The 24,000-nt window shown below is 38.9% G+C and overlaps 1 protein-coding gene and 1 long non-coding RNA gene across 2 annotated transcripts in view; one reads left to right on the forward strand and one right to left on the reverse strand.

The window, feature by feature from the left end:
- The first annotated feature begins 734 nt into the window (after positions 1 to 734).
- LOC107155342 (disintegrin and metalloproteinase domain-containing protein 5-like) overlaps positions 735 to 24,000 on the forward strand; it is a 104,459-nt gene continuing 81,193 nt past the window's right edge. The window contains 9 exon segments of the mRNA XM_048792725.1: positions 735 to 1,253; positions 8,593 to 9,471; positions 13,370 to 13,533; positions 14,235 to 14,314; positions 15,222 to 15,277; positions 17,871 to 17,949; positions 18,059 to 18,135; positions 19,669 to 19,846; positions 20,655 to 20,723. Coding sequence (XP_048648682.1) covers positions 13,479 to 13,533; positions 14,235 to 14,314; positions 15,222 to 15,277; positions 17,871 to 17,949; positions 18,059 to 18,135; positions 19,669 to 19,846; positions 20,655 to 20,723 — 594 coding nt within the window. The 5' untranslated portion in view covers positions 735 to 1,253; positions 8,593 to 9,471; positions 13,370 to 13,478.
- LOC125613203 lies at positions 5,269 to 14,228 on the reverse strand. Its single transcript, XR_007343702.1, has 2 exons — positions 13,984 to 14,228; positions 5,269 to 5,720 (listed from the first exon to the last, which is right to left on the reverse strand). It is a non-coding gene; the product is annotated as an uncharacterized LOC125613203 (long non-coding RNA).

Here is a 24,000-nt window from a genome sequence, read left to right on the forward strand (position 1 = left end):
GGGGCAGGAGAGCTGAGGAGTTGGGGATCCATTCAAGACTCATCCATTTGTTGGCTGCTCTGCTGCCTTGGGCCGTGGACCTGGGGGCCTGGATAGGAGCTGTCATTGGAGGTAGTGGGAGATGGAAATATCACTGCTATAGAAGGGGGAGTAGTATCCATGGCTATGTCCTCAGGCTGCACAGTGGGATGATGAGTCAGGTGAGCTGAGTCCTTGGCTGTGTTGGTGGGAAAGATACTTGCAGTAGTTAAGTTCTGGCCACGGCTATTGGGGTTGCAGTTGGAAGGGACCGGAGTGGGGCTTGGAATGGAATGAGGAGGAGGAGTAAGAGGAGCAGCGGGAGGAGAAGCAAATGGAGGAGGAGCACGAGGAGGAGAAGAATCAACTCACATGGGGGTTTGGGATTCCATTCTGCAGGGGGTAGCTTAGGAGGGAAAAGGGACCTGGATATGAAGTGTGTGGGGGTGGGTAAGGGAGATGCCACAGCTATTGTAAGAACAACATGGTGAAACCAAGTAAGGGTAACTCCCACATTGGGTGTTGGCCTCAATGGAGAAAGAGAGTTAGTGGGATGAGGCAGAGGAGGGGATCTAGGGTTTTCCCCTTCATCACTATTTGGTGAGTGGGAGATATAGGGACAGGCAGGTTAAGGGGCATGCCAGCCTGCAATTCCCACTGCTTGCTTGCAGAAACAGCAGGGTTCTGGGAGGGGTCCATGGGTCGAGTCAGTGAATTTGAAGTTCAACTATGTGCCCAGCTGGAAAGCAAGAATGGTCAGGCTCACGGTTTCACAAGCATTCCAGAGTCAGCTGCCTCCAGAACTCTGGCCATCAGGAAGCAAATAATCATGGCAAAAGAGTGTGGTGGAAGTAAGAAGCTCAGGATATTGCCACAAGGTGGAGAAGTGCTAGTGGGCTCCCTGGACACAATATATACATCCCACATACAAGCGCTCATTGACCTACTTCTTTTTGCCAACCCCTACCTGCGGACAATCATTGTCCAGTTAACCTGTATCAGTGGATTAAGGGAATGATTGGCTAAGGTTCTCATAGCCTAATCATTTCACCTCTAATATTTCTTGAATTGTCTCACCCATGAGCTTCTGGGGATACCTCATATCTAAATTGTAACACATGCTGTTGTTCTGGTTCAAGCAGGAATGTGTCCTGGGATGAGAAGACTCCATTAAACCCGGGTTGACCACAATGAGAATGGATCTATAGGAGTCCTGGTGAATGGAAAGCGATTAGGTAAACTGTGTTTGTTTTTTTAAACTTATTTATTCTAATTAGTTTTATATGACAGTAGATGGTATTTTGATACATCATACATAAATGGAGTATAACTTCTCATTCTTCCAGCTGTATGTGTTGTAGAATTACACTGGTCATGTAATCATATATGCACATAAGCTCATAATGTCTGATTCATTCTACTATCCCTCCTACTCCCATGCCACCTCCCCTCCCTTTACCTCTCTTTGTCTAATCCAAAGCCCTTCTATTCTTCCTTAGGCACCCTCCCCTGTTTTTGTGAATTAGCATCCACAAATCAGAGAAAACATTCAGCCTTTGGTTCTTTGGGGTTAGCTTATTTCGCCAATGTCATAACTTTGTTCTTTTTTATGACTGAGTAATAGTCCATTGTGTATATATACCACATTTTCTTTTCCATTTCATCTGCTAAAGGGCACCTAGGTTTCTTGCATAGTTTAGCTATTGTGAGTTGAGCTGCTATAAACATTAATGTGGCTGTGTCACATTAAGTCATTCGGGCATAACTCAAGGAGTGGGATAGGTGTGTTTCATTTTGCAATTGATGGTTTTGTGTTTGCTTTTCTCTCCTGGTCACTCCATATCCAAACATAAAGCGACTCCAACATCCTTGTGTTTTCTAATTAAGAAACACCGGAAAAGGCACAATTCTGACTTTGACACTCACATTGGCTGCTTCCGCTGTGGACCAGTGTAGGGACATGCTCTTCTAGGTGCCCCATGGTGCATGGTAGTCTGCTGTCCCTGCTGCCTATTGCATCACTGTGACCATACCCAGCTGTGACCTCTGCTGGACCCTGCACTGCAAAGACCCATGTTGCTTCCACCTTGGGATCAGGAAATGGAGAAGGCAGGCTAAGGATCAGAGGTGGGGTCACAGCACCTGCACCAGAGGGCAAAAACCCCATTCCCTCTGGAAAGGCGGGAAAGAAAGGGACAGGTGTCTGTTTGTCACTGCCACAATGTGCTCCCCATCTTCTCCTGTCTGGTACAGTGGTCCACATGCTGGACTTACAGTTGCCAACACCCTGTCACACAGCCAGGTAGCCAGCTGCTGTCATCCTGTGGAACCTTGACATGGCTTAGATGTGGCAGCTGCCACCACCCCTGTGTCCTTGCTGGGACACTTGTCCACACCTTTGGGACTATTGGAAATAAGATTATCTGTGGAAACCATGTCCCACCCCACCACCCAATGCTGCTTCTATCACCCCCTGATCCGGTCCCTGCAGGTGTCTTGGTTGCCCAGAAGACTCTGCTTGACCACTGCAACAGTCCCTGGCACCAAGGAGGTTTTCTAGGACACAATTACTCCATATGTCCCCACCCACAGTGGAAGTACTTCTGATGCCCCCACTCTTTATTGAGGAACAACTCTCCCATACGTGACAGCTCAGAGAGACGAGCCCAGTAAGCTTGTGCAGACTGGCATGGCAGTGCAAAATGGGGTCCAGCAGGCAGGCAACTGACTATGTGCACAGACCCACCCTCCTGTCATGGACAACACAATTCCTCGTACGCTCATTGGGCCATTCTGACACCCCTGTTCCATGGACTGCCCACCTTGTGATCCAGAATAGGCCCCAGTAAAGCCTCTGCAGATGAATTTTAAATTTTTTATGTTCTTTTTAGTTATACATGCCAGTGGAATGCATTTTGACACATTATAGGTACATGGAGTATAACTCCCCATATTTTGGCTGTACATGATGAGGATTTACACTGGCCATGAATCCATATGTGAACATAGGAAAGTTACATCTGGTTCATTCTACTGTCTTTCCTTTTCTCATCCCTTTTCCCTTCCCTTCATTCCCCTTTGTCTTATCCAATGAATGTCAATTCTTCCCTCCCCACCCCTTTGTTGTGCATTGGCATCCACATATCAGAGAACAGTCAATCCTTGTTTTTTGGGATTGGCTTATTTCATTTAGCATGATAGTCTCCAGTTCCATCTGCTTACCAGCAAATGTCATAATTTCATTCTTTATGGCTGAGTAATATTCCTGTGTGTGTGTATGGTTGTGTGTATGTATGTGTATGTGTGTGTATTTTTTCCATTCATCTGTTAAATGCCATCTAGGTTGGTTCCAGAGCTTAGTTATTGTGAATTAAGTTGCAAAAAATATTGATGTGGGTGCATCCCTATGGTATGCCAATTTTAAGTACTTTGGGTATATGCCAAAGAGTGGGATAACTAGTTCAAATGCTTGTTTCATTGCAAGTTTTCTGGCAGATTTCTATACTGCTTTCCAGAGCTTGGGAGGTTGAAGCAGGAGAATTGCAAGTTCAAATCCAGTCTCAGCAATTTAGCAAGGCCCTAAACAACTTTGCAAGACTCTGTCTCAAAATTTGAAAACAAACAAACAAACAAACAAAAAGGGCTGGGATATGGCTCAGTGTTAACCCCCCATGGGTTCAATTCCTGGTACTAAAACAAATAAAAATAATGTTTCATAAATCACTTCTGAAAAAAATCTCATTAATTTTCTTAACTGGTGTTTTAAGATTATGTCCACATACAAAAACACGTCAACCATTTGACACCAGAACAATATTCTGCCTTCAAGATGCAGGAAATCTTGTTATTTGAAACCCTAATGAGCTTTAGGAGACATTATTCTAAGTGAAAACAGCAAATGTAGAAGGTGGTGCTCTATGACCTCAATGAAGTGTGGAATCAAAACCAGTTGCTCTGTAAAAGCAGAGAGCAGGATGGTGGTTCCCAGGAGCTCGGGGTTTAGGAAAACAGGAGCTGTTACCCAAAGAGTACAAAACTTCAGTGATGCAGCATGAGTCAATTCTGGACATCTGTCCTACAACTGGGTCCCGACAGTGAATAACACTCTGTTGTTTGCTTAAATTTGCTGCTCTGTGAGCTGGGGTTATGGCTCAGTTGCAGAGCATTTGCTGGGCACATGTGAGGTCCTGGGTTCGATACTTAGCACCACACAAAAATAAATAAAAGAAATGTATTGTGTCCAACTACAACTAAAATTTTTTTTTAATTGTTCTGCTTGAAAGTGTTCTCACTACACACACACAAACACAAACACACACAGACACACACACATATATGAGTGGGTGGATATGTTAATTAGCTTGATTACAGTAATCATCATTGTACAAGATACATGTATATCACATGGTGCTTTTATTTTATTTTTAAGCAGCTGTTATTATACTAAGTTATTAAGACAAGTACAAAATAACCTTGTAATCAGGATACTGTATCAGTCAATAACAAAGGAAAGACCACTACAGTATGAAGAGATATACAAATGACTCAAGTATACAGCTTTCATAGTTAACAGACAATTTTAAATGGGAAGTTGGTTTCTTTTACAAATGCTAAATTTTCTTGAAATAGGAAAAATAATATACAGTGCTCTAAGCATGAATAATCATGCAAACAAAGAAAAGCAGTCTTAAAACTTATACTCTTAGGGGCTGTGGTTGTGGCTCAGTGGTAACGTGCTTGCCTGGCATGCATGAGGCACTGAGTTCAATTCTCAGCACCACATTACAAATAAATAAAATAAAAGTCCATCAACAACTAAAAAAAAAATATTTAGGAAAAAAAGAAAAACTCACCCTCTTAGTATAATAGACTCAATTGCTTCTATTTAACAGCCTTAGGAAAAACATGCCTATTCCCTTTCCTAGCTTTAAGGACAATTTCCTCTAAGGAATGCTAGTGCAGCATAACCTTAAATAATTTAAAGTTACAACCTACAGAGTAATTAACACCTTGCCAATCTAGATATAACAGTGGCCATTTTTCTTCACCTGCACTTCTCAGAATAAATCCCGTAGGGTAGCAGCATAAGTTTGTGCTAGAGAACCTTCTCCCCAATGCCACAAATCCCCTTCTATGACTTCATCCCCCCTCCCCCACATTGACATTAATCCCCCCAACCCCAAACAGTGCAGTTTATGAAGCTTTCCTTGAAAATGGTTTTGATGAATGTCCTGGCATACATGGTTTTCAAAAGTCACCTCTGAACACCACAGGTAATGGAAATGAATTGTGTTCTTGCATTTCATTTTAAGACTTCATTAGGTCAAAAAGGTGTGCTCTGAGTGTTTGAGGTTTTGTTGTGTGTGCGGGTTAAAAAAAAAAAAAAGATAGATGCTCTGGAATTTAATGGGAGAGAACATCTGTTTCCCCAAACAAGCTGAGAGTCAGAAGGGAAAGAGTCGCAAGCTCAGGCCCCCAGTTCTGCTCAGCTTGCAGTCCTCTTCCTGTCTGGTTTCTTTCACAGGAACCAATTATTGCTTCCTTGGTGCTGTTATGGAACTGCTCTGCAAAGGCAGTGACCCTGGTCAAAGTCCACCTGCAACAACCCTGCTCTATAAAACCAGCCCCAGAGCTCTTACCCCAGGGAAATTCTTCAGCTGTCAGGGTCACTGAAACTGCCTTAGTGCAGTTGTGAGTACATGCTTAATATTTGGCATATCTGAAATGATTACTGGCACAACATTCCCCAGTTTCATGTATAAGTATAGATTTGCACATGGGCCATAGCCCCAAATGTGTCAGCCAGTCCGCACCATGTTTAGGCCAGCAATAATCCATCTCTTCCCTTGGAACACTGGGGGGAGAGCTGCTTCATCTGGGTCTCCAAGACGTGGCCTTGGAGGTGTTGCTTTGGTTCTTGGCCCTGCTACTACTGCCACTGTCATTACTGAGACCTTGATTGTTGGCTTTCTCACTGCTTCTATTCTCTGCCCCTTCTGTCCTGTCCCCTCTTTCTCCCTCACATTTGGGGAAAGAGGCCTGGCTGCATTTACTTTGAGGACCCAGCACTGGGAACATCATCCCAAACTCTGACAGAGAAGCGGGGCTGGGCAGATCCAGGCTGCCAGGCCTTGTGACTGCAGGGAACTAGTCTGGTATCTCAGATGGGTGTCTCCTTCCTGAAGAAAAGCTGAACCCAGAGCGGGTTTCTGAGTCACCTTCAGACACTAAGCTGCTACAGTTGTCACCTTCAAAGGCCTTCAAGGCCACAGAAACAGCAACCAATAGCCATATTCCTATTGTTCCTTCTTGAAAGTCACTGATCAGGTGTCACTCTCCAAAGTAAAATGAATCAGCTAAAAACTTGTTAATTCATGTTTGCATTCTAGTACCTGCTGTCCCTAAAAACAACACCATTACTAACTTTCCAATAGAGCAGCCCTGGCATTTATTCTCCTACTGTCATCGCTCTAAATGCTTCTGTGAAGCAGGTTTTCATGGGTGGGGGTGTGGCTTGGTGGTAGAGCATGTGCTTAGCGTGTGCGAGGGCCTGGGCTGGATTCCCAGCAACCCAGCCCCTCCCAATGTAACAGTGGCCCACTTCATGCTTTGAATATGGCCCTTGCTGCAGTGCCCCTGAGGCTTATCTTAAAGTGGATTTTTTTTCCTTTTTTCCCTCCCCCAAATGAACAAGTGAATCACAATCCCCTTACAAGGACACCTAGAATAAAGCCTTTGAATGGCTTCTTTAAAAACCTCTGTTCTCTCTTATGAGAGAATTACAGCTTCTGGGACAGGAGTTCCCTGTGCTTCTCCCTAGCTAGCAAAGCAATAAACCTCCTTTTTCCATTTTCTCCAAACCATGTCCTTGTTATTGAATTGGCTTTGGGGAGAAAGGACCAAGATTTTAATAGTACTGAAGACAGAATTAGGCAGTCAGTGTAGATAGGCAAATCAAGTCAGGTCAGATCAAGGAGGTCAATTTTGAGTGATTTCTGGGAAGTTGGAGACTGTCCCCCAAGGGATTGAAATGTTAATTCCTTCAGAGCCCTCCTCCACCTTTATCTAGAACCTGCCTCTGCTCCAAACTATTGCTAAGGGAACCTGTCCCAGGAATTGCCCCTCCCTAAAGGGAGCTATAAAGTTGTTAATTAATGGGTCCTGGGCTGCATCATGTTCCCTCTTCAGCCCACCTGTTTCTCATCTTTGGCCATCCCACTGAGCATACCTGGGCATCCCTGGGCCTAGTCATGTATTCGGAAGGAGAAAATAAGGGGGGGGGGAAGCAGGAGAACAAAGGAAGCCTAGGACAAATAAAAAAGGCAGAACACCTGGCTTCTGGGGATACCAGGATACCAGCGATGGCCCCTTTCTCCCTCCCGGGAGAAGTCTATGTTACTCCATTTTAAATAAACCCTGCTTTATATGCTTGCCTCGACGTGCTTCTCTAATGTTCAGACTTTAACATTTGAGGGAGCAGAACTCATCATTGGTAACTGGCAGTATCAACACCACAAAAACATAACTCCACCAAAATTTTGTGATAGCAAAAGATATTGCAGTGTGCCTCATTGTGCGTGTGTGAGAGCAGGTCACACACACAAGCTTCAGCCATGTCATTGTTTGGAGCTTTTGAACCAAATTCCTCTCCTTAGGCATAGATAGCTTTCCTATTTGCTCCCAGGGACTTTATTCTGATACCACCAGTTATGGATGAGGAGTTCTGCTTCCCCACATGTTGAAGTCTGAACATTAGAGAAGCATGCTGAAGCAAGTATAGAAAGCAGGGTTCATTTAAAAAATAGTAATACAGACTTCTCCCCTGGAGGGAGAAGGGGCCATAGCTGGTATCCTGGTATGCCAAGAAGTGAGAGTGTCTTGCTTCTTGTATACATCCTAGACTTTTGTTTTGTTTTGTTTTGTTTTTCTGCCTTCTACCCCCTTATCTCTCTCCTTCCTGCTTGGCCCAGGTGGGATGGCCAATAGGTGAGAAGCAGATGGGCTGGAGGGGCCAAGGTGGAGTGATCCAGGCAGGAAGCAGCCCAGGAGACAGTAATGAACAACTTTTACAACTCCTGTAGGGAGGGGCAATTCCTGGGACAGGTTACCCTAGCAACAGGTTGGAGCAGGAGCAGGGGCAGGTTCTTGGTAAGGGTGGACAACGGAAAGTCCACAACTTCCTGAGCTCAAAATTGGCCTCCTTGATCCAACCTGACTCGATTTACCTATCTATACTGACTGCCTGTGAACTGCTCTTTTTCTCTGGCAGATTTTAGAACTTTTCTTTGCTGTCACTTAAAATTTCATGCCTTTTTAGTTTTCATTTAATTTTTTCAACAATGCCCACTTCATAATCTCTGAGTCTTTTCACTCTCTTTCTATTCTTTTATATTTTAAAGCTACAAAACTTTCCCTATTATCTCTTTAAATAGTTCCTTCTATTTTTATTTTTTCCCTTTTTGAAAATGCTATTATCTAGATATTGATAATTATATTTCAATTCTCCTTATCTCTTAATTTTATTTTTGTGTTTCTATTTTTTTGTCTTTCCCTGTTCCTTTCTATGTTTTTCAGTGTGCTAATTCGTTAAGCAGTTGTGCCCATCCAATTTATTCCATCTATTAGGTCTTTATTTCTTGGTTACTTGGCCCTTTTTAAAATTGATTTGCTACTGCTTTTCTGCTAATAACCTCCCTTAGATTTGCAAAATGACCAAGTAATTTCAAATTCAATTTATAAACATGCTTTCTGCCTTTTTTCTTTTTCTTTTCTTCTTTTTTAACACTAAAATATAGGCAATGCAAGGATATAGCTGTAGTACTTATTATGATGTGAACTAGGGCTTGCAAAGTAACAAAGTTTAGGGTCTCCAGGAAATCAAAAGGCTTCTGCCTCTAAAACAGGCAGAACTTCAAAAGGGCTAATTAAATAAAAACTGGGGTGTGAAGATGGCCTTAGGCTTGAGCCTAAGCAACTCCATTTAAAAAACTCCATTTTGAAACAGGTAGTTTTATCAGGCACACCCATAGAGTGCTCCAGTTTGGCCTCAAACAAGTTACTTATTTCCCAGACTAGATATATCTGATCCCAGGGTAAATTATGTCATGGAGAAATCCAGTGGTAGCTGGTAAGAATTGAAAGGGGGGTCAAAAGCCCCCAAACTTAGTATAAATAATAGAGCTAATGAATAGTGGATTTAGCAAGCCAAAACAAGGCTGCCCTCTGATGCACTGGAGCTGGAGAGCCTGATGAGGACCTGACATCCCGTCACTTGTCATTGTTTCCTGATCCTCTGAGATCCTGAGATCCTCACCACTCTCAAACTCTACCTCCTCTGCTGGACCTTGATGAGAGAGCCATAACACTTCTCCCTCCGACCCTCTCCTCAACTAGTCTTCCAGTTCATGCCAGGAAAGGCCTGCCTTGATTCCAGACCTGGTCACCGCAGTCTAAGTGAGTGTGCATCTGCTGGACTCAAAGCCTAAGACTTAAGACTTTTGAACTTAGTATGCAGAGGGAATGTCTGTCATTAGCCTGTCATGATTAAGTGTATGTGTGTTTTTTATATCTTTTATTGATTTTATTATTATTATTATTATTAAATACATGACAGCAGTGGAGATTAAGTGTGTTTTGCAGCCCTTAGAAGTAATCTAGAATTGTTTGCTGTGAATTCATTATGTCTGTTGCAGTGCCTAGCATTAAAGATCATCGTTTTCTTAAGAACTTATAGAGTGAAATTGATTAATTTGAGTGAATAAAGCATTGAAAGGGGCAGAAGCATGTGGACATTCTTTATTTCCCCCCTGGACTGTATACATTGCAATTTTGCCCCCTCCACAACATGGGGGCTGAGGGATCACAGAGTGTAGCAATATTAACTTGGGATATTGCAGAAGATATTTCTGTAAATTTATTATTTGATCAGGGATTATTTTATGAAGTGCCCTGTCTTCAGTAGCTACTCTGTAATGGTGTATCTAATTGTGAAATTCAACCAGTCACAGCCTCTGCAACATTTTGTTTGTTTTCAAACATGCATTTTGCCTGGTTCTAGCACAATGGTTTGGATGTATAGGAACATAATGGGAGGCTACCTAGCTGTTATCATAACTTAATCACTTGCATATTTGATTTTCCTCACTACAACTGGAAATAAATCGAAAAGTGATGGTTTTACCAAAACATCTAAACAAAATCCTCACCAGGTACTGTCTTAACCTGAAAAATTTAGTGGCTTCCTGACTTGTCTTGAACATTTAGCTTTAACATTGCTTAAACTCTGATGTTTTAAGGCAGCTCAATGAGACATTCTTAGAACCTAGAGTCAGGAAGACCAAAAACCAAGTTCTAAGAGGTGAAAGAAACTCAGGCAGCTACTGTCTCTCCCAGAACAGTGGCTTCTCTTCTGTAAATGTGTCTGCTTTTCTCTCTGTATTGAGGGAAGGAGGTGATTCACAAAGAGGGGAATGGCCAGCAGAGTTAGAGGTTTCAGAGGCATCCTGTTAGAACCCAGCAGGCTTTGAATGGAGCTACTGGGCTCAGTGTCAAGGAGAAGCTCAGGCAAGATAGCTTCAGTGGGCTGGGGAGGCAAGGAACTCTCCTGGGAAGGCTTGAGAAATGTCTGATAGGTTGCCAGATGGCTTTTTTTTTATTTTAATATTTTTAGTTGTAGATGGACACAATACCTTTATTTTGTTTGTTTAGTTTTTTTTTTTTTTTTTAATATGTTGCCGGGGATCAAACCCAGTGCCTCTCGAGTGCTAGGCAAATGCTGTACCACTGAGACACAGTCAGCCCCAGATGGCTTTTTGATACTTGATTATATTTTATCATTCTCTAGCTAACCAAAATTTTTAAAAGGACTTTAGAGAGATATAAGACCTTTCCTGGGGTTATGTATCTAGTATGTGGCAAAGACAGGAGTCAAATGCAGGAATGTCTGCCCTTGAGCTCTTTATCATGGTGGTTTTACCATCACTTTCTTTAGGACCACACATGTGCAGTCACTTAGCCAGTCTTCTTGATATATTTGAGTTGAGAGTGCAGAGTACCACAGGTACTCCACAGCGGAACCAGATTCCAGGTTTTCTCAGCCTCACAAAAAAAAAGCACAGCACAAAGAAGGAGTTTTTATTCTTAATCCAGCTATTTAGCTGGACTTGCTACAGATGTAATTGTCACCCACTTGAAGTAAATCTACTATTTTGGTGGCCTACTGTCCCTTATCAGAGAATGCACAATGATAGAGTATTTTGCTATTTCACTTATACATTCCATCTGTAGCTTCCAGAATAAAAGAATAATAGAGACAATTAGTTCTGCTAAATGCATCTTGGAGCCATGTGTTAACTTATCTATGGATTTTCTCCTTAGATGTTTAAATATTCCCCCTGCAATTTAGGTTTCATCAAACAAAGGAGATCTGATTTAAGATAATTCTCTTGGTAAGAAAGCAATTGCTGCTGCAATCTGCCATTCACCTAGAACCACTGATCCCAGGATAAACATTCATTTATCAAAGAATTCAAAATAAAACACAACATATGCTGTCGTTTGAAGCAAATTGATGGGTAGAATTCTATATTCTTCTAGGTTCTCCTATGTAAGCCTTGCTTCATTTACTTCAGTGAAAATTACTGTAAAATATTAGTTTCATCTTCTTTTATCATTATTTTTAATTCAAACTACAAGCTGGTTAACATTTTAGAAGGTTAGTCCATTACCTTAACCTCATTGTAGTGTTATGTTATTTGAAATTGTCTTTTCAAAGCACTAATGGACATTGAAAAATAGTCTCTTTTTTGTAAACCTCTGGAGCCATTCATTCTGCATTATGTTAGTAAGGTGCTTGTGGGGAATCCAGGCATCTGACGGTAACTTTGGCCTTGTATGGTGACCTTCTTGTAGCAACCATATAATCATCTTCTGAAAGCGATAGTCCAGGTGTGAAGGGGTTGTGGCCATGAAGAAATGCTTTTCATTAGAGTTGTTATCGGATTTCAAAATCTGCACGTCGCAAGCAAAATGACCATGAGATGATAATTAAGTGGTCCCTTTATTATTTCAGAGAGGAAAAAAAAATTGCAATTCTGGTGATTGCAGAGCCTCTGCATTAGAGATTTTAAAAAAATACAACATAAAATACTTGCGTGAGCACAGATTCTGTTCTTTCATTTTTTAAATGTAGATGATATTTTTCCTTGAATAATGAGTGTCTTGTAGGACAAGAGGCTCTTGACTGAAGGTTGGTGTTGAAATACTTGCTATCTAACAGCAGTATAAGCAGATTGTACAAAGGAGACCACTGTTTCATCACTGAAGTTCAAAACCAAGGTTTCTCTCCAGGAGGGGTGTTTGGAGCCTCTAAAAATTGCAACAGATGGGTATCTCAAATTTAAATTCTTTTGATAATGATTAAGAATTTTTTTTTTGCTTAAAAATGATGAAAATAAAAGTTTCACTGACAGTCTTTGAAGATGACAGGAAAAGATCTATCAGAAAATTATAATTTTTTTCTGAGATTCATTTTAAAGCAGTGGTTTTTGCTTCTCTGTACTATGAGATGTAAATTTTTTGCATTTTAATATAAGTTTTCACTTGGGTTCACCTAAAAATCAGAAAGAAACTATAGTTGTTAGCAAGGGTATGTACAACATTTTTGTAATCAGACTGCACCGAAAGCTTGAAAAAAAAATTTAAATCTCCAGTGCAAAAAATAGAGATGATTTCAACAAAACTATAATTGTTAGGTTATATCTTTTCTCTCTCAGTGATTTCAATGGATATCACCACTAAAAATAAACAAGACCAATGGACAACTCATAGGTCACCATGATGCTGATCATATCTATCTGCCAGGTTTTTTTTCTGGATGTGATTATACAAAATTCCAAAAACAATATTATGAAGAGATTTTTGTTAATTTCTAACAAATTCTTGAGTTGTTTCTCCTATGTCACTGTCACTAAATCATTTTGAAAACTTTGCTTTGGAGCCTTAAAGTGTTTCCAGGGATCTGGCTCCCTGACCCAGGCAAAGGCTCTCTTGAATTTTTGAACACTTCATCTTGAATTGTGCTCAATGTGTTGGACTAATGTGACGTACATTGTCTCTCTTAGAAAAGTTATTTTGGTTTTACACTAATGCTTTACTAATTCAATAGCCATGTATCAAATAAATTAATTAAATATCTTTGTTGAATCTCAAAAAAAAAAAAAACAAAAAAAAACAAACAAACAAAAAAAAAAACTCTGAAAGCCTTCTCAGGGCGCTCAGGCGCCCACTAGCAGCGCTCAGCAGCCACCGGCAGTGCATCCTTCCGCAGAGGTTTCCTTTTCTCTGTTCTCAGATCGCCTTCCTGTGGGGCATCTCGCTCCGCTGCCTGGCGCGAGCTGCTCCTGCACTTGCTTCAACGTCTCAACTACAGTTACACAGACGGGCTCCATGACACCGGAGCCATGTTACTTCTTGTGGTGCTTCTCACCGGACTTGGTGGGCTGCACGCAGGCCGCAGTGAGTGCACACACTTGTCCCCCTCTCCCAGCCTGGGCTTCTGAGTGTGGACTGTGTTCATTTAGCTGGGGTGGGGGGGGGCTCTCCCTTCCCATCCCAGATCCAGGCCAGATCTCCCACGCAATTTCTCCTTGCCGCTTGCTTCTACCAAAAAGTGAAACCAGAAAGGCTGCCTCTGGTGGAGAATATTTTCACTTCTCTGGGACAGCGTTCTTATCTGCATAATGGACAAAACTGTGTCTCCCTCACCCATCATCCCATACAAAATTCTACTAATCACCATGAAGAAACTCAATGATTTTCTAATTTGGAAATTGCAGATTATTCCTATATCTGATAATCTACATGCTTTCCTGCAAATGACCTCCCTTTCTTAACCAGTTTGTTTTCTCTTTTCTGCTCCTGTCACAACACTAATTTGGTACTAAGTACTTTAGCTAGCTGTCAAACTGCTGAATTGTGTGTGTGTGTGTGTGTGTGTGTGTGTGTGAGAGAGAGAGAGAGAGAGAGAGAGAGAGAATAAAATGAGATAGTCACAAGAAAGGGTTTAGAAATTTGGAGATAAAAATGACTAGAAAAATGGTAGAAAGGAAGAGATGTGTAGATTATTTAATGTAAAGAAAGAAATGCAGAAATAGACTTAGCATTAAATAATGTAAAATCACAGGTACTAAAATAAAATCACTTATTTTTATTTTTAGAGTCGCACAAAAGCTTTCTTCACACCACTGTTCCTGAAAGGATTTCATCAACAGATGCAAAACATGATCGAGAAAATAGAGTAATTGGGGATTATATAATTATTATATCATATTATTATATATGCAAATTTAATTTATATTTTAGTTACACATTAGGATTCATTTGACATAATTATAAAAGCATGGAATATAATTTACTTGAATTATAAGAGGTCTCAGTAATAGACAAAGTATTTCTACTTTTTCTTCCCTCTCCTCTTTCCCCCTGTTCCCTTCCCTGTACTCTACTGACCTGGGAATAATATTTTTAAACCTTAGATTATGTTAAGTTGTCTTTTTAATGTGACAACACTACTGCAGGAGGCAGAGATGACAGCTTAGAATAGTTTCACAGAAGAACATTTCAATGTGTGTGAATATGCATGAGACTTTATTTCTTTGAAGATGAAGGACTTTAGGGATAAGAATCCACAAATATGGAAATTAAGTGGCTAACAAAACTGAATTTCCCCCAAGACAGGATTAAGGTAATGTGAGTGAGGTGAATCATGAAATTTGTCTTTGGCATGGGTGAACTGGTGGGTTCTAAGTCAAAAGATAACAGTTGACATCAGGTAAGTGTTCCCCCAGAAATGTAATGATGCAAAATAATGGGTGCTTTATTACTGGTTCAGGATCCTGAATCCTCAGATATACACCTAGGGAAGCAAATAAAATGGTTACATATTATTGTTAATTCTGTCAATCTTTTAAAATATAAGTACTAGAGTAGGGGGGATAGGAAGGGGAACAGAATAGAATAGACATTATGACTGATGTATTTACATTCCATGTATGTATTATGTGTCAAAATACATTCTGCTGTTATGTATGACTAAAAAAAATAAAAATAAATCGTATGGTAAAAAATATAAGTACTAAAAAGTACATAATTTAACATATATTATTTATAAATCTTACTGAAATTTTTGGATACTCTTGTTATAGATTGCTTATATCATTACAATAGAAGGAAAACCATATTTTGTTCATCTTAAAAAGCAGTAAGTAATTATTTCATCTTTTCAAATTTTAATTCTTTGGTTTCTTGATTGTAAAACTTAGTTATGATTAGAATCATTTCAATTCAAATATATGGATACCTATTGTATATTGGGTATTGAGCAAAGTACTAGACAGAAAAAAGAATAAAATATGATACATAGTCAAATGTATAGTTCAATAGAGAAAATTTCTATTATAGTATTTTATTATGATAAATGTATAAGTAGTATTGTTTGGAAATCAAAGAAACCTTATTAGAAAGAGGTAAGAGATAACTTGTGCATTGAGAGAAGATATATAGCTAGCTATGTGAAGAACAGCAGTAGGAATGGGGTGCGGGAGTGGTGCTGGCATTCCATATAAAGAGAAAATCATTTACAAAATAAGTACATGTGAGACAGAGTGTTGTTGTTGTTGTTTTTGATATGCAAAAAGTCAATGTGAATTACTAAATAATAAATTTTTCTGAAGGATAGAGGTAACAGATTCTGAAAAATAAGGTTGGAGTCTGAGGATATTGGGAGACAAAAATAGCTTTACTCATGTACTTGTATAGTCAAATTGAGTCTTACAGGGGTGAAAAACTGAAGGTAGGGTGACTAATAACATAACTAATAGTTTAGGTGAGTGATGATGGTGCATCACCAATTATAGCACTGCAAAGGAAAATTCAGTGAACCTCAAGACAGATTTGATAGAACAATTGAGAAACAGTGGGGAACCTCAGATATAATTTAGTTGTTGCTCAAGCAAATGGATAGCTTATGATGTAACCAAATGAGGGATATGAACAGGGGATATGAACAAGGGAGATACTTGTATGAGGAAAGTGTGAGTTTTAGTGCATATAACATATCCAAGTGGATTTTTCCTACTGGACAGATAAATATAGGCATAGGGATATAGATTTACCAGTAAGTGGTAATTTGGCTATATTGATATTTTTGATGAGAGTTATGTTTATGAACAGATTAGTGGCTAAAGTCTAAGCCTAGAGAAAGACCAATATTTCTGTGATAGGTAGAAAAAAAATGTAGCTAACATGGAAGATGAAACTGGAGCAGCCAGTGAATTAGGAAGAGAAGCAAAAGGATGAAGTGAATGTAAATTAAATGATTGGACTGAGTGGTCCTGATTTTCAAATAGAAGTCAGAAGTTGAATATGGCAGTGCATTTTAAATCTTTTGGATTTGACCTATACATGACTATGGATATTTTACAGAGAAGTTTCAGGGTGACTAATAATTGACAAAGTGGAGTATATGTGTTAGTCTACTGATTTACTTAGCTTTTTCACTGTTGTAACCCAAAGACATGACAAGGACAATTTTAAGGAGGAGACATTTATTAGGGGGTTCACGTGTCAGAGGTCTCAGTAATACACAACTGGCTCTATTCTGGTGGGGGGAGGACATGCTGAGGTGAGGCAGAACATCAAGGCAGAAGAGTGTGGGGAAGGAAAACAGGTCAGACATGACAATTAGGAAGGGGGAGGGGGAGATAGATAGATAGATAGATAGATAGATAGATATGGGGAGAATGCTCTACTCACCAGGGACAAATTATATATCCTAAAGCCATGAACCCAAAAACCTACCACCTCCTGGCACACCCTACCTACCTACAGTTAACACACAGTTAATCCCTATTATGGTATTATTCCACTGATTGAGTGTAAGACTCTCATAACCCAATCATTTCACCTCTAAGCTTTCTTGCATTGTCTCATACATGAGCTTTTTGGGGACACCTCACATCCAAACCATAACAATTATTCTTTTGATAAAATTTGTTAAGAATTGAAAAATATAGGGCAAAGGGCCAAGGGAGAGTTATTTAGAATGGTAATGACTTGAAAATGCCATATTCAACTTCTAACAATAGAAGTTTTTTTAAAGATAGAGTGAGAGAGAGGGAGAGAGAGAATTTTTCAATATTTATTTTTTAGTTATTGGCGGACACAACACCTTTGTTTTGTATGTGGTGCTGAGGATTGAACCTGGGCCGCACGCATGCCAGGCGAGAGCGCTACCGCTTGAGCCACATCCCCAACCCCTAAAGAACTGCTTTAAATAAAAAGAAGTAATCCTCTGGAAGTGAAGGAGTGAGGACTGGCACATGGAGAGTTTCTGGAATGATTGATAGGAGTGGTGTTAAGTATTTGAATGATTACTGAGAGGAATAAAAGAAAATTTTAACCAATATCTAAATGAATTTGGTGCATAGCTAAGCTTAGTTTATATGAATTTGTAGTAAAAGAAAACAAATCTTTTAAAATTTAGTCCTAATGCTACATTTCAATTTTGAGATTCAAGAGTAACATATGAAATCAATGAATGATAAAGACAAAGATTTGAAAGTTCTATGCTAGAAATGGGGCCTACATGATTTTACCTTTATATGTTTAGCAATTTGTTTTTTCATTAACTTGCATTTTAGTATTATAACTTGAGTTGGAAATATTTGGAGAATAGTTTATAAACAGTTGATTGGCCAAACTTTGAATTCCTCAACCCATAGAAAATTTGCATATGAAGAGTATTTTTTTCTACTTTTTCTGTTTCGTTTGAGCATGTTTTTATTTTTGCCTAGATCGTTTTTATCTCCATCATCTCTTATTTATTCTTATGACAAAAATGGCACCGAACATTCTGAGCCTTTGTTAGCTCAGGTAAGTTTTAGGATTTTTTAATATTAATAAATATAAATGTCATACTGGGAAGTAAATTTTAAAAATAAATTTATCCACTTGTTTTACTTTATGTATTTTTGTTTTTCAGATGAATTGCAATTATAATGGATATGTTGCAGGTTTTATAAATTCTCTTGTGACACTCAACACTTGTTCAGGACTCAGGTTGTTGATAATTTAAAGATATTCAATTTGCCAGTCTTTGAATTACAAATTAATTCTTCATATATGTTTTCTCACTCTATAATCACCTTTATATTTCAATTCCCTAAGGATGAATCAGAATAACTAATAAAACCACATTGGGACCCTAGCAGCATTGCTCCCTGATGAGAGGCTTTGTTGATACTGAAAGGATCTGCTGCTTATTGACTTTGATGAGTCTGGAGTATAGGGAGTGTTGGTCTCTCCATAACTTTTTTAGTTTGCCCGAATTCTGTTTTTGTCCTTTTTAAATTTTTTAAAAAATTCTAATTTGTTATATATGATAGCAGAATATATTACAATTCATATCACACATATAGAGCACAATTTTTCATATCTCTGGTTGTACACAAAGTATATTCACACCATTCATGTCTTCTTACATGTACTTAGGGTCATGATGTCCATCTCATTCCACCATCTTTTCTACCCCCATTCCCCCTCCCTTCCCCTCCCACCCCTTTGCCTTATCTAGAATTCGTCTAATCCTCCCATGCCCCCCCTCCCCAACCTCACTATGAATCATTCTCCTTATATCAGAGAAAACATTTGGCATTTGGTTTTTTCGGATTGGCTAAAACTTCACTTAGCATTATATTCTCTAACTCCATCCATTTACCTGCAAATGCCATGATTTTATTCTCTTTTATTGCTGAGTAATATTCCATTGTGTATATATGCTACATTTTCTTTATCCATTCATCTACTGAAGGGCATCTAGTTTGGTTCCACATTTTACCTATTGTGAATTGTGCTGCTATAAACATTGATGTGGCTGTATACTTCTCTAAGATTTCATCTCACTCCAGTCAGAATGGCAGCTATTAAGAATACAAACAACAATAAGTGTTGAGGAGGATGTTCGGGAAAAGGCACACTTATACATTGCTGGTGGAACTGCAAAATGGTGCCACCAATATGGAAAGCAGTATGGAGATTCCTTGGAAAACTGGGAATAGAACCACCTTTTGACCCAGCTATCCCACTCCTCAGTCTATACCTATTTCTTAATTTTGTACAATAATTGCCAATTGTACAATGCCTTAGAACAATAGACAGTTTGGTTCTGCATGCAATCATTTTTAGACATGTAGTACCTTCAGTTCAGCACACATGAACATTAGGTATCAGAGGAGAGTTAGTGTTTCAGAGAAAAGGGACCCAAGACTAACAGACCCTGCAGATTTGCTCTGAAAATCTATACACTAGAAGGGGGTCGCTCACCTGTGTAAGAACTCAAATCCATGCCACTATTTGCTTTTGGTAAAATAATTAAATATATTTGTAACAGAAAGCAAAATACATTGTGATGTAGTAGTCTGTTTCTGATATGAAACCTCAAAGACCAAAGGGATAAAGTTGAAAAACAAAGGTGACATTGAAATCTTAAAAAAAAAAAAAAATCAAAAAAACAAATCTGGCCAAAATTTCTCATTAGAAATATAGTTTTGGTAGAATCATTTCAGACTTTCTTTGAATTATTTTAACATTCAGGGGAATAATGCAATTCAAAGATGTTTCATATGGAATTGAACCAATTGATGCTCTATCAGGATTTATACACATGATTTATGAAGAAAAAAGTAATCAAATTAATATTCCTCACTCGGGAAAAAGAGTCATTTATGCTGAGTCTGATGAACCACTGCATGAAGGAAAAAAAGCTATACCCGTAAGTGTTAACTCTTTTGTTTCCACTTATTTCATATAATTTTGTTAAGAAGTGCTTTCAGAGCTGAATTTGTGACTTGCAAATGTTATCATTATTTTACTTTTCATGAAGGACTTGAATGACTGTTAAAATTATTAGAGAATGAATTTGTATTCATTGGTATGCTTGAAAAAAGGGAGATGTGAATATAGGACTGAAAACATTAATTTTCCTACATGGGCTTATACATAAGTAATATAAAATATGCTGTTTCCTCCATTATAGATAATTTAGATAAAAACATAAGTCTTTGTTTCAAGAGAATTCAAAATGGAAAATTTTAGTGATTTACATAAGGTACATGTAAAACAAAGTGATGAATTTTTCCTCCACAGAGACCTATAAACTTGCCACAAATAACACAATAGGCTGTAGTGAACTGCCACTGATGGTAAACTTTAGTAATTTTTTTTCTAAACTAAAAGTAGTTTCTTAAAAATTGGTAGTAGAAAATGTGCCCACATAGATGGTTAGTAGGATAATTATCACAAGGATAAGAAAAATAATTCTCTAGATTATAGACCTACATATTCATTTTAATTATTACAAAAGTAAGATACCTAGATATATAGCTTGGAAAGTCTAACTGAAAACTCTTGCTATCACAATACTTTTTGAACTGTAATCCTCTGAATAGTACATAAATTTTCTATTTGTAAACTGGGCCTGACATTATAGTTAGCAGTTACACATTATTACCTCTGGATATAATTTCAGTACAATGTAAAGTTTCATAAGTTTCTCAAGACTCATGTTGTGTGTTTTTCAGAAAAATGAATATTCCTCATCATTATTCCCTCGGTATCTTGAATTGCATATTGTTGTGGATAAAAATCTGGTATGTCCTATTTTATACATTATATTTTCAAATTATTTGACATTTATCTTTAACTTAAGTTCAGTGATACTGTGAAAAATTCCATCCATTTATTTTGCATTTTTAATTAATCCATTTAAAAAATTATATGTAAGCAGTTTTTGTTAATAATCTATTTTGTATATAGATAGAATCTGTTACTTTTGCAAGATAAGCATCTTATTTCCTGAAGCTTGTTGGCTACTTTTTTTATTGGTTCTTTTTAGTTATACATGACAATAGGATTCATTTTGATGTAAGTATAAAAGCATGAAATATAATTTGTTCTGATTCAGTTCCCAGTGCTTCCCCTTTTCCTCCCCCCCTCCTTATTATGTTCCCTTCCCTTGTTTCTACTGATCTTTCTGTTATTTCTTATTGTTTTTTTTTTTTTTTCGTACTGTGCATTGAACAGAGGGGGCACTCGACCACTGAGCCATATCCCCATCACTATTTTGTATTTTATTTGGAGACAGGTTCTCACTGAGTTTCTTAGCGCCTTGCTTTTGCTGAGGCTGGCTTTGAACTTGTGATCTTCCTGCCTCAGCCTCTGTAGTCTTAGGGCTCCCAGCACTATTTTTAAAAATAATTGGCTACTTTTCTTTTGTCAGAGGATTATACCCTCCAGGAACGGATATGTTACAACTCCCTCAAAACTCTCAACCCCTATCTAATAGTAATATTTAACTGCATTAGTCTAATTGGAAGGGAAGTCTACACAACAAATATGCCACGTATTTCAAGCAAAGGGAGAAAACAAGTTATCTGTTTTCTTCTTAGTTCTAGATATATTAAAGGAAAAGAAAAACAAATGAACAAAATTCTCATATTGAGAATTCATGACTATACTTCAAATCTTATATAAATTTAGATTTTGATTATATATTAATCCATGAGGTTACATTTTTCCAAGATTGGTAAGAACTGAGGGCGTCTGATGGAAGAAAATTTTATTTTTTTCTTGAAAATAAAAGAATAATTTTTTTTTTTAAAGTTGGTGCGTGACCTTGAGAGAAGCTGGCCAAGGAATCCCAGATGAATTTCTGGCCCATAACTGATGACATTGATGTTTAAAAAAATGCAACTTTTAAGAAGGATACCTCATGATTCCTACAGATTAGTATCAGCAATATATGAACTCATAATCCATAAGGAAATAATTTACTTTGAAAAGTGGTTAGCAAAACAAAAAGCAATGGATTTAATTTTTTTTAGTACCAGGGTTTGAATCCAGAGGCATTTAACCACTGAGCCACATCACAAAGCCCTATTTTTATTTTTTATTTTGAGACAGAATCTTGCTAAGTAAGATTAGAGCCTTGCTAAATTGCTAAAACTTGCCTTGACTTATGATCCACCTATCTCAGCCTCTCATGCTTCTGGGATTACATGCGTGAACCACCATGCCCAGAAAAACAGTGGATTTAGATCCACAAAACAATCAGATATTAAAAATTGAAGATACAGCTTATCAAATCTTTTCTTTCCCTATCTCTCCTATCTCCCTATCAATCCACTTCCTCTATTTTACTGATGTCTGTTTTATTTCTATAGGATTCCCTCACTTTCTCTCCCTTAGATTGTTCTAGCTTTCACAAATGAGAGAAAACATTTGAGCTGGGATCCTGCCACAAGCCTATAATCCCAGCAGCTTGGGAGGCTGAGATGGGAGGATTTTGAGTTCAAAGCCAGCCTTAGCTATGGTGAGGCACTAAGCAACTCAGTGAGACCCTGTCTCTTAATAAAACACAAAATAGAGCTGGGGATGTGGCTCAGTGGTCGAGTGCCCCTGAGTTCAATCCCTGGTACCAAAAAAGAAAAAAATAGAAAGAAAAAGAAAACATTTGGCCCTTGAGTTCTGGGTCTGACTTATTTCATTTAGCATAGTGTTCTTGAGTTTCATCCATTTACTAGAAGATGCCATAAATTTCATTCTTTATGACACAATAAAACTCCAATGTGTATATATGCACCACATTTTCTTTCTTTTCTGTTGGTGACACAAGCCTCTGTGTGGTGTAGCTCATGGGCTTTTTATCTGTCCTCATTGATGAAGATGGAATGTCAGCTGTGGTTGTCTGAGCTCCCATGCAGGTTGTGTTGGGTGCTTGGTCAGGGCTAACACTCCCTGGGAGTGATGAGCTCTCAGCTCTGGCGCTTCCTATTCCCCTTGTCTGCTGTGATGGGGAGGGGGTTCAGTAACTTCCAGATAGTAGTTATCTCTGCAAGTTTCTTTTAGACTGATCATTGAGATATGCCATCTCAGAGGTATTCCTGCTGGTTTTATTTGTTGCTGTCTGAAGGTGGGGAGAAGCTGTATTGATTTAATTTCTTCTAGGGAGGCTGGCTAGCTGTGGTCACTGCAAAATGGTTGCCGTGCCCAGCATAGCTTTCAGAACCCAATTTGAGTTAAGCTGCTTGATCTTCTTCACTGTATTTGCTTATCCTATCATGTTTTAACTTGGTCTGCTTTTCTTTTGAACTGTCATTAAGGGAGTTAGCTTATGTGCTTTTCCTCTTCCTCTTTCTTTCTTTGTTACTCCTTTTATCTGATCCCAACTTGGTCCAGATTCAGGGTTCAGGAATTTTGTTCTTATTTTCTTCCCTGGTAACCAGACTTCAAGTCTCAAACTGTCCAGTCATAACCCCACTAGGTAGTTGTTCTTTCACTGCTTCCTTTCTGGACTGTGAGGGGTTGGGGTTTGCTACTTAAATCTGCTCTGCCATCTTCCTCAATTCTTAAAAAACAAACAAACAAACAAAAAACAACTCCACCCTTTCTTGTAATCAAGTGGGGTTGAGGGTCATCAGTAGAATCCCTCTTGTTTCTGTGTACTGGCCTTTCCTAGATGCTTGGTTGGTCTAGCCCAAGGTGGTTTGGCCTCTCCCTAAATACTCAGTCTTCACCAAGGAACCCAGAATTGAAGTGAAATGAAGAGTCAGACAGCACTGTGACTGTGGAGTTGTGGGAAATGAGTCTAAGATTTAAATCCTGGGTGCAGTCAAAGTGCAAGAGCAGGAGCTAAGAGAAATGGAGAGGTTCCACGGAAGGTGGGGGAAAGATAGGCAGCTGCCCAGCTTCTGGAACAGGATTCCTACAGGATCTCCAGCTCTGTGGTCCATGGTCAGTTGTTTTTGCAACTTGTCCAGCCCAAGCCCAGGTTTGTCCCAACTCTGTAGTTGATGTGTTGTTCAAAATGAATTGGGGGAGGGGACCTAGAAAGGGTAGTCTGTGCCTACAAACCTCTCCCTGGAGAAA

This window comes from Marmota marmota, unplaced genomic scaffold (assembly GCF_001458135.2).
Source record: "Marmota marmota marmota unplaced genomic scaffold, marMar, whole genome shotgun sequence".
NCBI classification, from domain to species: Eukaryota; Metazoa; Chordata; class Mammalia; order Rodentia; family Sciuridae; genus Marmota; species Marmota marmota.